At 41.4% G+C, this 17,563-nt stretch overlaps 1 protein-coding gene across 1 annotated transcript in view; it reads right to left on the bottom strand.

Annotated features, from left to right (window-relative positions):
• Positions 1 to 390: 390 nt before the first annotated feature.
• LOC126419664 (lysosomal alpha-mannosidase-like) overlaps positions 391 to 17,563 on the bottom strand; it is a 247,851-nt gene continuing 230,678 nt past the window's right edge. Inside the window, exons 15-17 of the mRNA XM_050086854.1 lie at positions 11,142 to 11,387; positions 2,611 to 2,760; positions 391 to 620 (exon numbers count right to left, since the gene is read on the bottom strand). Coding sequence (XP_049942811.1) covers positions 420 to 620; positions 2,611 to 2,760; positions 11,142 to 11,387 — 597 coding nt within the window. The 3' untranslated portion in view covers positions 391 to 419. The remainder of the gene's footprint in view (positions 621 to 2,610; positions 2,761 to 11,141; positions 11,388 to 17,563) is intronic.

The following is a 17,563-nucleotide window of genomic DNA, read 5'->3' on the forward strand; positions in this document are numbered from 1 at the left end:
AATCAAATGACTGTATTTAGTCCAACTGCAAATTTTACAAGTTACATTTACCATTCAGTGGCATATTTCAAGTCATGGGACTTGTGAAAATGCTTCATTCCGGAATGAGATTTTCACCTTGCAGCGGAGTGTGTGCTGATGTGAAACTTCCTGGCAGATTAAAACTGTGTGCCAGACTGAGACTTGGTCTTGGACCTGAGTTCGAGTCTCTGTCCAGCACACAGTTTTAATCTGTCATGAAGTTTCACAATGCTTGGTTATATGTACAAACAATCAATAAATAAATAAAATTTTATATTAGGAAGGAGATGAATAAATTCACAATGTATATTCATAAAGCATTATTTATTCAGAAATTATTTCTTTTACATTTTATTTTGACCCTAGAAGATGTGAAAAATCAAATATTTGCTAATATCTTACCGAGTTACTTCAACAACAAATGTTCTGATTTGCATAGGTTTGAGAGAGATATTAGGAATATCATTAGGGACCTCCCAGCTGTCCATACTTATGCCTGATGTGTCTGTCCAGTTGAGCCTGTCGTATTCCCCAAGCCACTGGTTTGCAGCCAGTGTTGTTTCACGTATGGACTTCACAACAAATGGTGTAAACAGCTCCTGGTATTCAAGAAGACTGTATTACATTCATGTTTAGTAAAGCAATGCATTGAAAAATTTTGCTAATTAATCTAATTATTTCCGAAATGAAAGTAAAAAATTAATGCTAATAATATTTTTAGGTTGGAAGAGCAAAAGCAGGAGCAACTGAAATCAGATTAAGAAGCATAAATTTAAAAATGTAGTTGAACGCTGAATTTTGTAACTTTATGAAATTCCTTCATCTGGATAAGGGAAGGGGTTATGTATACACATGAATGCTGAAGGAAAGAAAGAGATGAATCCTAATCTTAATGAGAGGAGACACAACATACAGGCCTCACTTTGGTCCTCCCTCTTGTTTCCTCCCCAATTTGACATTAGCCTCCTTATGCAACTGTACTTTATTTCACCGTCTCTCTCTTCCCTAACTTATTCTTGTGCCTCTTCTTGCCTCTTTACTCTTATATTCCTGTCTTCTTTTTTTTGCATTTGTTTTTTTCTTTTCTTCTTCTTCCCATTTCTCAAATATTTATTTCCTTTGCATTTCTTTTTCTTATACCTCATATATTTCAGGTCCAGAATCTAGAATGGCTTTCTGTTTCCTTCAACAACTGTTTTGAAATAGTCTGCACCTTGATATGGGATTTTATGATACTTAGAAAAATTTATGATTCAACTGCATTTTTATTAGTTTACATACTTATCTACATTCATGTGTTAGAATTGCATCCATTAAAACAATTTACAAGCTAATTATGAACACAGCATTTCAAGAAATATGTTAGCACTGGAACTTGAGATGCATAATTAATTTATGTAAAATTTTATCTCCATACAGTCACACTTTACTAGCTGCTATTAAGAACACTTACTGCCAATATTATGCAAATCCAGGTGAAATGTCACTTGGCGATGTTAAAATCCTAACAGTGTATGTATGCTAGACGTAATTACATTAACCTGTTTTGAACTTGTATGAGCTGTTGATGCTAATCCACCATCATTTAAAAGCAATATGAGATATGTTTCTCAAAATCGTGTGCGTCAAGTAATCTGGCATGAAAATGGTGTTTTTGTATAATCACAAAAAGACTGAATGAAGAGAATACACCCTAATGGTGAATGTAATGAAGGAGTCTTGTCCAACACAGTTTGTCACTTGTTAGACTATACTACTTTCTCTGAAGAATTTAATTTTCAGAATAAGTTTATTCCTGAATTTTTCACATTAAAAGAAATACTGTAATGTCATTAGTCTAATGTTATAATTTCTGAATTTCAGATTTTCATGATGATCTATGAATTGTCTCAAGTGTCATAGCACACACTGTGCCTATGGAAATGACAGACAAGGTGAACATTTGTATTATTAGTAAAAAACTTATCAAACATCATTACCACAAAATATGTAGTGTAATAGTTAAAATAAAATGTGTCTGATAACATTTTTCCACTTGTCTGTGATCCAGCAGGTGTAGAAATAATAGAGCTCTGAATAGCATAAATGGGAGCCAGAACATAATTTATTGCATTTCAAATCTAAAAATAGGTAATAAAATATTCCATTTTTTGCCACTAGTCAGCATAGTGTACATTATGAGACATAACAATGAAAAAGTATGGTTTAGTCTGATTACAAAATAAAAGGTGACAAAGCCTTAATGGAGTGCTGTGAAGTACTCATTTATAGCAAGAGAAATTATTAAGTATGTGGATCCTCTCCATACATAGCCTCATTTTACTAGAAGATAAAATTAGATATAACATAGGCTGAAAATTATGCAGGTATGTTGGAAGGGAGGAAAGAAGAGAAATACAAGCAGAGGCCTTCTTAGATATTGCAATTGTGAAGCTGAATGGAAGATTGGGAGTATCAGGTACTGTTGATACCTTAAAATCATCTCATAGCAGTAACAAAGGTAACAAACAAATCTGTTTTTACATGTTGTATAAAATGAGATTTACTTGTATAGAGGGAATACTGACTTCATTTTTTGAGTGTACATACCTCCAAATTCACTACAGCTGCATCTGAAAGAACAAGATCTTCATTCTTTTCAAATATATGTTCCAGCCGCAGTAGCACTGTATTATTCTTCCACGGTTCCAGTGTTAGAATGTGGACATTTTGTGGGATGTTTTGAAGAATTCCTGAGAACTAGAATGGAAAGCTCAAATGAGTGAAATTAAAGCATTTCTGCCATTTTAATTCTGGTGAAACATAGTATACACACACCATTAATTATTTCTATTTCTCAGAAAGTACAGCATTGTAAATATATAACCAGATATTGAAGAGAGTGATTTCAAGGTTAAAGCTGATTTTTGCCATAAGAACACAACAATAACAATATTTCACCATAACAATGCTTATCAATTTCATGTGGACCACATGGGACTGCATAATTGTGGTTGCAGTTCTTCTGGAATGGTAACTGTGCTTCTTCCAGCATTTTAGCAATGATACTGTTGCAGAAAGTAAATGAATATGTGATCCGCAATTCCTGCTGGAGAAATGATGGACTACATTTTTATGAGTAGGTTATCAACCATCCTTGTTACTCACTATTGCTAGCACTAACTGATTTGGCAAGTTCTGAATCTGCTTTGTTACCAATATTCCATTTCAAGATTTTCAGTAAAGTATGTTTCTGTTATGAGGGATATTTCAAGACCGTTCACACCCATTAACAAGTGTCACAGTTATGCACACTTAATTTATGATTTGACTATTGGATTCACAACCTACAAGTACTGGTATTTTATGAAACGCAAAAATAATCAATTGTCATTGGTTTGTTCCATCTTAAGCTTACTGCAACTGAGTATTTTCCAGCAGACAAGTCTCACTTTCATTTATAAAGTTGACAGAAGATAAATAAAAGTGAGACATGATAGGCTTCCACTGCTGGTGTCATTTTGGATAACATAATTTTGGTTATTGAGCCACATCACTGTAAACTACTAAAACAATAAAGTTGCTGAGCTTTGACTGACTTGCTGTGGTCCCCTTCAGGGTGGTTCACTGTTGTGTACTGGTGGATGTCTTCCTTTATGTACCATCATTTTCAGTCAGCTGGTGGTTATCGATATCACATATATGAGATGTCATTGGGCAATTTGAAGAGTTCTTATAGAGGGAATAGCTATACCGTACCCTGGTGCCTGATTGGAAGGCAACTCTGATATGTTATTGGTGGAAGACAGCATATTGGCTGGCTGTTGTTTCTGCTACTCTGGTAAGTTATTCATAGGCAATCTTGCATTGGTGATTGGAAGGCAATAGCAAATCGGCAGCTTGTATCTAGGGGACAGTGTTTTAGTGCAGTAAGGCATGAGCCTGCACAGCAGTTCTCGTGCAGCTGCTGTTTATACTGTTCAAGCCAGATTAAGTGGTGCTGCTGGCTGGTGAACACATCCAGTCCGCCAGGCTGGAATAACTGGCAGCCAGGCTGTAGGTAATTTGTAGCCATCTTCTCTGCTCAAGTTGCTAGCACATGTAATTATTTCAGTAACCTCTCTTATATTCATAGTTGCAAGTGAGCATGCATGGTTCTTTAAAACTTATAGCATGATCATGTTCCTGGTGGTGTTCTGCTACAGCTGGTTTGTTGTTCTGTCCCAGGCGAATGTAACGTTCAGGCTCCAAAATGTGAATGCTGATGGGTCTTCTGGTTTCACCAACACAGACTTTACCACAATCACACAAAAGTTTGTAGACACCTGCAGTCATGGGACCCTTAGTGGGCCTCAATAAATCTTAGATCTTATGGCCACCCTGAAACATACGCAAGAGGCATCAGTGTCTGTGTAGACAAGTTTCTCCTTTGTGCAGGAGTCAGATCTGTATTTCACAATGGCTGCAAGATCCAAGACTTGATGAGGCTTACTAAGGATCCTGTGAATACTCTCAACACTGCAGCTGTCTATGAACTTTGGTGTGAATATGGCGAAGTCTATGTTGGTGAAACCGAGAGACTCATTAATACTATTGTATCGGAGCGTGAATGTTACGTGTAATGAACGGAACAACAAGTCAGTTGTAGCAGAATACCACCAGGAATATAGACATCCTATCAGTTTTCAAGAACCTCATGTACTTGCAGTGGATGCAGCAACAGAGAATAAGAGAGGCAACTGAAATAGTTAAACACCCCTAACAACATGAACAGGGATGATGGCTAGAAGTCACCTACACCCTGCCTGCCAGCACTTCAGCCCAGCATACTGCATGTGTTTGCCAGCCAACAGCAACAATCAATCCAGCAACAATCAGCAGACATATCAGCTTGTGTCTGTATATGTGCGTATGGATATGCATGTGTGTGCGAGTGTATACCTGTCCGTTTTTCCCCCAAAGTAAGTCTTTCCACTTCCAGGATTGGAATGCCTCCTTACCCTCTCCCTTAAAACACACGTCCTTTCGTCTTTCCCTCTCCTTCCCTCGTTCCTGATGAAGCAACCATGGGTTGCGAAAGCTTGAAATTTGTGTGTGTGTTTGTGTTTGTTATTGTCTGTATCAATGTACCAATGCTTTCGTTTGGTAAGTTACAGAATCTTTGTTTTTAGATATATTTTGTAAGAGATGTGTAGACAAGCTGTGATTCCTCCTGTACTGCATATGCAAATGGAATAGGAAAAAACCTTAGTAGTCAGTACAATCAGAAATACCCTAGTCTACGCACTTCACTGTGGATTGCGGGATAATTGGTACAGATCTTTGCATCTTTGATTACATGAGCGATCAAAATGTTTTCTTGTGAGTAATTCGTGTTTTATGTAGCTTTTCTGTGAACTAATATTCATATTTTTTCTGACCACCAGGCTGCACAGATACTGACAGAAGCTAAAAATCATGTCAGCAAGCAAAAAGAAATAATATTATGGCAATGTTAAAGATCTCAAGAGTATGCTAAGATCACAATTTTGTGACAGGAACTGCACTACTTTCAGTGCATCTACATTAGATTTTTATTATTGCTTCAATGACACATGCCCAGAAATTACCTTTTCAGTAAATAACTGCAAAAAGATATAAAAAATGTAACTGGATAAATCATGAAGTGGAAACAGCAAGAAGAAAACTTAGACTTTGTGGTGGAATGCAATTGGCCAAGTGACCTATCTTTGGACTGCCATCTTTGAGGTTCACAACAGATAGTGCATGGACCTTCAGTTCATTGCAAACTTTTGAATTGGAGTGATTGTGTGTTTATGTATAGTGAAATCAAGCTGATCATTAAAGTGCTTATCTCTACATGTGGAATCTTAGTGTATTCATTTCAGCCATTGTACTTACTCCTCCCCCCCCCCTCCCCCCTGCATAATGCTGCCACAAGGGCGAGGCTCTGTGGTGGCATGCAATTGGCCGAGTGATCTATCTTTGGACAGCCACCTTTGAGGTTTGCGACGGGCAGCACGAGGCCCTTCCATTCGTTGCGAACTTTGGAATTGGAGTGACTGTGTGTTTACGTGTAGTGATATCAAGCTGATCATTAAAGTGCTTATCTTTAGATGTAGAATCTTAGCATATTCATTGTATTCATTTAAACCATTGTACCTACTTCCAAAACTTTTCCAATGTGCAATGCTAAAGAATAGCAATAATAACAGAATAAAGGTATACTTTAAGAACTATCATGATTATTACAAAGATCTGGTGTTGGAAACTAAAAGTAAATACATAGACATGTGGCATCGTCTGACACGAAGTGACACTTCTCTGATTATTCTCTTTGGCTGTTTGCTTGCTGTCTTTGTTCTCTCATGCCATGTTCGACATCCACTTCTGTATTCGCCCTGTTCAGTGCCGAAATAAATGTTCATTTTGACTCTAAAACTGTGTTATTATGGTTCTACACCACATAATACCCACAGTGGTGACCCCGTCTTCAACGTTGTACGTTCGGTAATTATTTTGTGCTTACTTTCACTAGTAATGGTCTCTGTGTGTCGGCCCACATTGTCTTGAAAAATATGGATTTACTAGTGTCATTTCATGCAAGAGCGTCACACCCTAGAAATTGTGCTTCTGCTTTCAATAGTGTTCCTAATGTACAGTTGGTTAAAAGTGAACAATTTTCTGGCCCCAGCCATGACAGCGGCCACTTAACTGTTTCTGGCCCAACATGTCCAACGTCAAATGCTACTACACAGCAGGGCCTGCCGCCTGGACAGTGCACGCTGCTCATCGACATTGTGAACGATAATCATGTGAAGGAAGTTGTGCTTCACCCTCCAGATAAGCAGTCGTCTTCTGGCTGGTTTGATGTGCAGATGCAGTTCAAGAATTGTACTCCAAAAGCTCATATGCGTGGGGTAGCACATTTTTACTTGCTTGACATAATTGTACCCATCCCCCTCCCCTCCCGCAAGCCATCTCTTGGACAACGGTCGCCTCAGCTATGCCGGTTGCTGTGACCATCGCTCCATGGTTACATCAAGATCACTTTCCGCCCACTCCTGTAATGGCACCGGCCATTTCTTCCTCACCAGTTTTAGGATCAGGCCCCCCTGGCTGTTTCGTGACCGCCTTCCGCCCGTCGTTCACCCTGCACCAGCTGTTATGACCGCACCGTGTCTGCCTCCGGGCCTGCCTGCAGTTGGAACACATTGTGCCATTGGTTGTGCCAGTCCAAACCTCTACACGTGCTGCTTGTGGCCGCCCCCCCCCCCCCCCCCCCACACACACACACACAGACCTCGGGCGACGCATCACCCACTGCTACTCCACTCCCGGTGTCCGGGGCTCCCTCGACTGCCGACACGGACCTGTGCCTGCCTGTGCTCCATCAACAGGTGTCACCCAGCAGATTTCCTAACCTGCCTTCATTGCAAAAGGACAACCTCAAGACTCGGTTTCCCCTGGTGGACCATCTACTGTGATATCCACGGGATCTCGGACAATGATGCACATTTCATCTGCCTCGTGAGCCAACTCCACAACCACCCTGACCTAATCAGTGATCTGTTCCTCTCGCCACCTGCCTCGTCGAAGTATGTGATGGTGAAAACTTTTCTTATTGAATGCCTTTCTTGCCCTCCGGCCAAGGCCATCCACCACAACTTCCGTGACGAGCATCTCGACGACTGCACGCCTTCATAGCTCTGGCGGCGCCTTTGTAACTCGATTGGTGACTGAGCACTACCCGATGCCACACTGTGGGCTCTGTGGATGATCAAACTACCGCCAGGCCTACAGCTGCACCTGGTATCATACGCCGGGCCACTCGAGGTCCACCTACGCGCGGCTGATCGGGCCTATGCAATCATTCGTCACCCGACACTGCCTGTCGAGGACAATTTTGCCTTCTGTTGGCACTCCTGCTCTGCCGGTTCCAGGTGCTGTCGGTAGGTCGGCGTGCACGCCTCAGCAGCTCGGCGACCTGCCAGGAGCTGCCTCCTGGTGGCCTACAGCAGCTACTACCTGCGTCCTCCTGACAGCAGCAGAACTCACCTGAGCAGCAGCCCGAGTGTCACTGCAGCCAGCTGTGTCCCCCACACTCCCCACAATGCCTCGCCTCCATGTTTAGCCACTTGCCAGTACCGTACAACCTATGGGAATGCCGCTCACAATTGCTGCAAGCCTTGTGCATACCCAAATGACTTGGCACGCGCATCAGGTGCCACGTCCTGCCGTGATCATCAACGGCACCTACCTTCAGACGTTGCACTGCTCGCACCGATGGCATGGCGTCTTTATGTCACGGACTTGTCGTCAGCATGCGCTTTCTCGTCAACACCGGCGCAAAACTCAGCAATATCCCTGCTAAGCATGTGAGCAACACGCTTTCTCCTGCTAATCTTGCACTGATCACCGTGAATCACTCTCATATCGCGGTTCTCAGCTCCATCAGGATGTCGCTCCATCTGTCCCCGGGTGTGACATTTCCTCGGACCTTCCGCGTCGCCGACGTGGACGAACCTGCGATCGTGTTGGACTTTCTACACCATTAAGAGCTCTATACGGACCTACAAGCTGCTACGCTCCACTGGAAATCTGGTTCTACTGTTCTGTGCTCTAACGGGTACAGCACGTCCTCGCTCTCCGCATCGACAGCCACACTTTCCACGTGTGCTTCCCTGCTTGAAGATATTACGGTTCGCCTCTCTCATTTATTGGACATCTGCAAGCAGATCGATGGGCTACCCACTCATAAAACGGACTTTTGCTCACGCATTGCTATTGCCTCTGCTGAACTGGCTCATGCACAGGTTACCTTATGCTGCCTATCTGCAGAGCCGTTCTTGTCTACGTAGCCTCCCTCTCCTACAGTGTCTTTGCTCTGCCCCGCTCCTGTGTTGGGCTGCACCTTTCCTGCTGTCAGTTCCGTGCGGATGCAGTTGGAGTTGGACCTACAGGATGCACCTGCCCCTGCTTCGCGGGATTCTTCGCACTGTGTGGCCGTCGCACCACATCCATCCTCATTGTCTCCCACCTAGGCTGCACCCACATCACTGCGGCCTGGCTCGGACGTCCCTGTCCCCACTTTGCGGGATCACTCGCTTTCCGTGGCTATTGCGTCGCGTGCTCAGCCGTCGCCTACTGCCGAAGCTCGGTATACACCGTCCCGGCACTCCGATGTCAGTCAACATCCGCCTCTCGTGCCCCCCCTCCCCTCTCCCCACCACGCGTGCCTCCCTTCGTGGGTCTCATCAATCACCAATGGCACCTGCCACTGAATCCTCACTGTGGATGGCATGCCCGTAAGTCACAAAGCTTGATATTGTAACGCTACAAAACTGTTGTGAGCGAAAGAGATAGTTCAGGATTTACTGGCTTCGGGTGTGCTCCGACCTTCTAACAGCAACTGGTCCTCCCCCATTCACCTGGTGTCTAAGAAAGATGGTTCGCTCTGCATGTGCAGCGAATACATGTCCCTTAATGATAAAACTATTATAGACGACTGTCTGATTCCTCATATGCGGGATTTCATGCAGTTACTGCATGGCTCGAAGTTCTTTTCTGTATTGGACTATGTGAAGGCATATCACCAAATTCCGATGCACGAAAATGGCAATCGTTACGCCTTTTGGCCTTTTCAAATACTGCTTCATGCCATATGGCTTAAAAAATGTTGCACAGACGTGGCAATGTCTTATTGATTCAATTTTGCTACCACTTACTTTCGCTTTTGCCTATTCGGATGACATCTTTTCCTTGTCTGTGGAGGAATGCAAATTTCATCTTGATGCATTTGGTGCAGCTCTTGTGGCCAAATGTGTGGTTATTAATGATGACAAATCGCAGCTCTGTTCCACAACTGTTACTTTCCTTGGCCATACGATCTCGGGCGATGGCCTCTGCCCTACTGACTCATGAATCGTGAACATCCTCGCTCTGCCTCTCGCCGAGGATTACGCACAACTGTGCCCTTTCCTAGGGGTGGTGAACTTTTGTTGGCAACATGTACTTTGGGCTGTCTCCATCCAGCCGGCACTAACCGACGCCCTCTGCGGTAAAGATACAAATGGAAATCGTAAACTGGACTGGACTAGGCCCATGCTGGATGCTTTGGACAATCTGATATCGGCCATTGTGCAGGCTATCTCTCCCCCTCACCCAGACCCCCAGACATGGATTTCTATCACTACTGACGCTAGTGAGTTGGCAGTAGGTGCTGTCCTCCAACAGCACACTGCAGACTCAACACAGCCACTGCGTTTCTTCTCAAAAAAGCTTATGAGGAGTCAATGCAAATGGTCGGCCTTTGACCGCAACCTCCTCACGGTTTATGAGGCAATCAAACCTTTCAGGAGCGACGTCAAAGGACGCACTTTCACCATCTGTTCCGATCATAAAAATATTGTTGACGTGATCCGCAACCCGGCAAAAGATCTCCCATCATGCCGCATCCAGGACACGGATTTTATTTGCCAACGTTCTTTGGATGCTAGTTACATCTTCGGTGCAGAAAACGTAGTTTGAAATTTGCAATGAACTCCTCTCATATTACGAGAATGAAGGTGACGCCTTTCTCCATTCAATTGCGACATTAGACAAAACCTGGGTACACCATTTTGACCCAGAGAACTGTGAGACTGTGGTTGCCGAAACAGTGTGTCGACTTCTTCCGTGACGGCTTTGGAAAACTAGTTCATCTTTGGCGGAAATGTATCCAATTATGTGGAATAGTGAATATTGGTAATTAAAGGTCACATTCTAAAGATTATTTCTGTATTCGATTTATTAAAATATTCCCACCCAAACCCAATTAATGAAGGCAGAGCCATTACTTTTCATTCAACCCTCGTATATTCTTTCACGGAATGACATTTTGTGTAAGTGGCTACATCTCACTACCACTGCAGAGAACGATTTACACTCACTGGAATATTTTGTTTTGGTTCTAGGTATCAATGCCAAACATTAGTTACAATTATTAGAATAAACACTATGTACAATCAGGATTAGTTACCATATTTATCTTAATCTTCATGAGTGCATATTTGTCACATTACTCTTGCAAAACTGTTTGGATAATAGACCTATAAAAGATATGAAAGTCAACCTGCAGCTACTATGTGTATTGTTGTTACCTCTGTAGTGTAAGATGTCCATTCATCAAATGACATGCTTAGTGGAGTAACAAAAATCCATGGGCTCAGCAACTTCTCTTGCGCCAGCAGTCTCTCTTGGGCTGCAAGGCTCATGTTTCCTGATCCTTCAGTTGGGCCTACAACCAAATAATGCTTCCCTCTTGCAATTCGGCCCTTACCAAATGCTTCATCTTCAAGTGCTTCACCAACGCCTTTCCCATCATCATACAACAGACGTCGATGTACCTGTGTTACAAATGAGAGTTGCTTTAATGACATTGCTTTTTGGTCCATTATAAATTTCATTTCCAGATAATTTTATAAGATGAAAGTAAAAGCCATAGCTTTTGTGCACATGCCTCAGTTTTCATTACACTCACTTTGCTATCTAACATACAGGGTGTTAAAAATATGTTGAGTCCTTTCAGAGGTGGTAGTACTCACAGAAATAACAAAAACAAGTTAAATAAATGTAGATATAGAAACACATACTACTCTTTGAAGTTGACATAGTTTCTGCTGTACATGCTAACATGCATTGAAGATATGATCTGGTAGTGTCTGTGCATTGTTGATATAAGTTAGATTTGATTATATATTGTTTTTGGTTCACAGAGCCATGGTGAAGATATCCAAGGATACAGAACAGGCCATAGAACAAGAGTACACATGTACCGTCACAATGAGATAGATATACTATGTTCCTTCTACAGATACTATATTACACTATCTGATAAAAAGTATCTGGACAACATTGTGTAATGCAGAACTGACCACTAGCTGTCCCTAGAAATTCACCTGCCAAGATAAAAGAAGATTAGATTAGTTTTTTGTTCCATAGATCCATGCTGAGGAGATCCTCATGGATGGGGAAGGGAGGGAGTATTGTGTTGTCAGCAGAGAAACAGTAACAGCAGAATGTGTTGGTAATGAGGGCTGTGTGATTTTGAATGTGGACTGGCCACCGAGTGCCACCTGAGCAACAAAAGTCCTTGAGGTACAGTTTAACCCTTCTAAAGCTACCAGTGTCAGCTGTGACCACGAAGTGGAAATGTGAAGGAACAAGCATAGCCAAATCAAAACCAAGTGGACCTCTGGTACTCGTGGACAGGGATCGTCCAGCATTTAGAAAGAATGGGATGCATTTCCTCTACAGGCATTCAGTCACTTCACTGAAAATGTCCCCAGCTGATCTTTGATCTGCAGCAATGTGTATTTTCGCATAATAAAAGTATAAATTCAAATTCCACCAAACACAGCACGTTAGTTTCTGAAGCATTAAAATCGAAATTGTGATGACCTTTTTTTAAGCCAAATCATAGCTCGAATCATGTGATATCACAAGCCGATGACAGCAGATATTCAGAGCATAGGACACGTGATTTAGTCAGCAAGCAGCAACTCCACTTAACTAGTGCAAACACATAAACACAAACAACTAATGGTTTAAATTAATATACGTAGTGTAGCTACAAGAAAAGCTAAGCTTTCACATTTAATATTGGTCTTCTGTTTTCTTCAACAAGTAAGAATCAGCTGAGAAAGTTGCAAATAATGTCTTTCAGAAAATTATTAAGTGGCTCTCTGCAAATGGACTCTCACTAAATTTTGAGAAAACACAGTTTATACAATTCTGTACAGTAAATGGCATAACACCATTGATAAACATAGACTATGAACAGAAGTCTGTTGCTAAGGCAGAATACTCAAAATTTCTGAGTGTGTGCACTTTTGAGAAATTGAATTGGAAGAAACACATCAATGATCTGCTGAAATGGTTAGGTTCAATTACTTATGCTATTAGGGTTATTGCAAATTTTGGTGATAAACATATCAGTAAATTAGGTTACTCTGCCTATTTTCATTCACTGCTTTCATATAGCTTCATATTTTGGGGCAATTTGTCATTAAGAGAGAAAGTATTCATTGCACAAAAGCGTGTAATCAGAATAACAGCTGGAGCCCACCCAAGATCATCTGGCAGACATTTCTTTAAGCAACTCAGGATATTCACAGTACCTTCATAAGACATATATTCACTTATGAAATTTTCCATTGTACAGCTACAACACTAGAAGCAAGGATGATCTTCACTATTCTGGATTACATCTCACTTTGGCGCAGAAATGAGTGAATTATGCTGCCAAAAAGATCTTCGGTCATTTGCTAAACATTTGCATATTCTCATACGCAGCATAATTCATCTTGTGTGAAAGGAAATTTACTTAGAGAGTAACTCTTTTCAAACCACAAACCACAAACATTTTCACAAGACCTGTTACAAATATGTTTGTTTTAGGAGTTTCCAGGCTGCGCCAGAAAATGGGTGTCACTGTACCACACAGATACACTGATGTAGAAAGCCTGTTTGTACGTATAAAGCTTAAGAGGCCTTACACCATGTCATAAAAGAAAGAGGAAGTCAGAGGATACTCATACTAAAATGAACAATTCAGCTTGAAGTGCACACTCATATGTCCAGATGCACAATGATGTAGGCCCCAACCTGACATTAAGCTTCTCAGTGTGGTTTTCAGGACATGAACTTTCTTGGAGTACCTGTGCTGTACTATCACATGTTTGGTTCTTATTATGGCATAATATGTGCCAGAAGGTTAAAAGTCGTACTTATAATTCAGCAATACTGTGGAATGCCTCAACGGAAATGACTATTGTTGTTGTTGTTGTGGTCTTCAGTCCTGAGACTGGTTTGATGCAGCTCTCCAGGCTAATCTATCCTGTGCAAGCTCCTTCATCTCCCAGTACCTACTGCAACCTACATCCTTCTGAATCTGCTTAGTGTATTCATCTCTTGGTCTCCCTCTACGATTTTTACCCTCCACGCTGCCCTCCAATGCTAAATTTGTGATCCCTTGATGCCTCAGTACATGTCCTACCAGCTGATCCCTTCTTCTAGTCAAGTTGTGCCACAAACTTCTCTTCACCCCAATCCTATTCAATACCTCCTCATTAGTTACGTGATCTACCCACCTAATCTTCAGCATTCTTCTGTAGCACCACATTTCGAAAGCCTCTATTCTCTTCTTGTCCAAACTATTTGTTGTCCATGTTTCACTTCCATGCATGGCTACACTCCATACAAATACTTTCAGAAACGACTTCCTGACACTTAAATCTATACTCGATGTTAACAAATTTCTCTTCTTCAGAAACGCATTCCTTGCCATTGTCAGTCTACATTTTATATCCTATCTACTTTGACCATCATCAGTTATTTTGCTCCCCAAATAGCAAAACTCCTTTACTACTTTAAGTGTCTCACTTCCCAATATAATTCCCTCAGCCTCACCCGACTTAATTCAACTACATTCCATTATCCTTGTTTTGCTTTTGTTGATGTTCATCTTATATCCTCCTTTCAAGACACTGTCCATTCCATTCAACTGTTCTTCCAAGTCCTTTGCTGTCTCTGACAGAATTACAAAGTCATCGGCGAACCTCAAATTTTTTATTTCTTCTCCATGGATTTTAATACCTACTCCAAATTTTTCTGTTGTTTCCTTTACTGCTTGCTCAGTATACATATTGAATAACATCGGGGAGAGGCTACAACCCTGTCTCACTCCCTTCCCAACCACTGCTTCCCTTTCATGTCCCTCGACTCTTATAACTGCCATCTGGTTTCTGTACAAATTGTAAATAGCCTTTTGCTCCCTGTATTTTACCCCTGCCACCTTTAGAATTTGAAAGAGAGTATTCCAGTCAACATCGTCAAAAGCTTTCTCTAAGTCTACAAATGCTAGAAACGTAGGTTTGCCTTTCCTTATTCTTTCTCCTAAGATAAGTCTTAAGGTCAGTATTGCCTCACGTGTTCCAACATTTCTACGGAATCCAAACTGATCTTCCCCGAGGTCGACTTCTACCAGTTTTTCCATTCGCCTGTAAATAATTCGTGTTAGTATGTAAAGCTGTGACTTACTAAACAGATAGTTCGGTAATTTTCACATCTGTCAACACATGCTTTCTTTGGCATTGGAATTATTATATTCTTCTTGAAGTCTGAGGGTATTTCACCTGTCTCATACATCTTGCTCATCAGATGGAAGAGTTTTGTCAAAACTGGCTCTCCCAAGGCCGTCAGTAGTTCTAATGGAATGTTGTCTACTCCCGGGGCCTTGTTTTGACTCAGGTCTTTCAGTGCTCTGTCAAACTCTTCATGCAGTATCATATCTCCCATTTCATCTTCATCTACATCCTTTTCCATTTCCATAATATTGTCCACAAGTACATCGCCCTTGTATAGACCCTCTATATACTCCTTCCACCTTTCTGCTTTCCCCTCTTTGCTTAGAACTGGGTTTCCATCTGAGCTCTTGATATTCATACAAGTGGCTCTCTTTTCTCCAAAGGTCTCTTTAATTTTCCTGTAGGCTGTATCTATCTTACCCCTAGTGAGGTAAGCCTCCACATGTTTTCCGGTTAGCATCTGGCTGCTTGTTAACATAGCCAACAGCCACACTTCAACTTCCCGGATTTCCCAGTTAAACATACACTTTCTCCCAGGTGGAAACATAGTTCTTCCCTGTTAATTGACAGTATATTTTCTCTCAGAACTGTGTAACTTATCAATCCCTTGAATGGTTATGGTTTTATACATGGGCGTAGAATTTCCCGGCGCTTTAGAAAACGAAACAACTTTTGGAAAGATGTTTGATGTGCAGTAACATGTATGCTGTATATTTTCGTATTACGAAAGTATAAATTCGAATTCCACCAAACGCCGCATGTTACTTTCCGAAGCATTGAAATCGAGATTGCGATGCGTAGTTGTAAGGCAGTCATTAGTCATAGCTCATGCACGTGATCTAGCCAGCCGATGACAGCAGATATTCAGAGCTTCGGACACGTGGTGTAGTCAGCCAGTAGCAACATCACTGTTAAGTAGTGCGAACACACGAACGGGAATATATATATATATAATATTGCTACAAGAAAAACAAAGCTTTCACATATAATATTGGTCTCTAAGGCCAATAGATGATTGATGAAAGGAGGAAGTACAAACATGTTCCGGGAAAATCAGGAATACAGAAATACAAGTCGCTGAGGAATGAAATAAATAGGAAGTGCAGGGAAGCTAAGACGAAATGGCTGCAGGAAAAATGTGAAGACACTGAAAAAGATATGATTGTCGGAAGGACTGACTCAGCATACAGGAAAGTCAAAACAACATTTGGTGACATTAAAAGCAACGGTGGTAACATTAAGAGTGCAACGGGAATTCCACTGTTAAATGCAAAGGAGAGAGCAGGTAGGTGGAAAGAATACATTGAAAGCCTCTATGAGGGTGAAGATTTGTCTGATGTGATAGAAGAAGAAACAGGAGTTGATTTAGAAGAGATAGGGGATCCAGTATTAGAATCGGAATTTAAAAGAGCTTTGGAGGACTTACGGTCAAATAAGGCAGAAGGGATAGATAACATTCCATCAGAATTTCTAAAATCATTGGGGGAAGTGGCAACAAAACGACTATTCACGTTGGTGTGTAGAATATATGAGTCTGGCGATATACCATCTGACTTTCGGAAAAGCATCATCCACACAATTCCGAAGACAGCAAGAGCTGACAAGTGCGAGAATTATCGTACAATCAGCTTAACAGCTCATGCATCAAAGCTGCTTACAAGAATAATATACAGAAGAATGGAAAAGAAAATTGAGAATGCGCTAGGTGACGATCAGTTTGATTTAGGAAAAGTAAAGGGACGAGAGAGGCAATTCTGACGTTACAGCTAATAATGGAAGCAAGGCTAAAGAAAAATCAAGACACTTTCATAGGATTTGTTGACCTGAAAAAAGTGTTCGACTATAGAAAATGGTGCAAGCTGTTCGAGATTCTGAAAAAAGTAGGGGTAAGCTATAGGGAGAGGCGGGTCGTATACAATATGTACAACAACCAAGAGGGAATAATAAGAGTGGACGATCAAGAACGAAGTGCTCCTATTAAGAAGGGTGTAAGACAAGGCTGTAGCCTTTCACCCCTACTCTTCAATCTGTACATCGAGGAAGCAATGATGGAAATAAAAGAAAGGTTAAGGAGTGGAATTAAAATACAAGGGAAAGGATATCAATGATACGATTCGCTGATGACATTGCTATCCTGAGTGAACGTGAAGAAGAATTAGATGATCTGCTGAACGGAATGAACAGTCTAATGAGTACACAGTATGGTTTCAGAGTAAATCGGAGAAAGACAAAGGTAATGAGAAGTAGTAGAAATGAGAACAGCGAGAAACTTAACATCAGGATTGATGGTCATGAAGTCAATGAAGTTAAGGAATTCTGCTACCTAGGCAGTAAAATAACCAATGATGGACGGAGCAAGGAGGACATCAAAAGCAGACTCGCTATGGCAAAAAAGGCATTTCTGGCCAAGATAAGCCTACTAATATCAAATACCG

The sequence above is a fragment of the Schistocerca serialis genome, chromosome 1 (assembly GCF_023864345.2).
Source record: "Schistocerca serialis cubense isolate TAMUIC-IGC-003099 chromosome 1, iqSchSeri2.2, whole genome shotgun sequence".
NCBI classification, from domain to species: Eukaryota; Metazoa; Arthropoda; class Insecta; order Orthoptera; family Acrididae; genus Schistocerca; species Schistocerca serialis.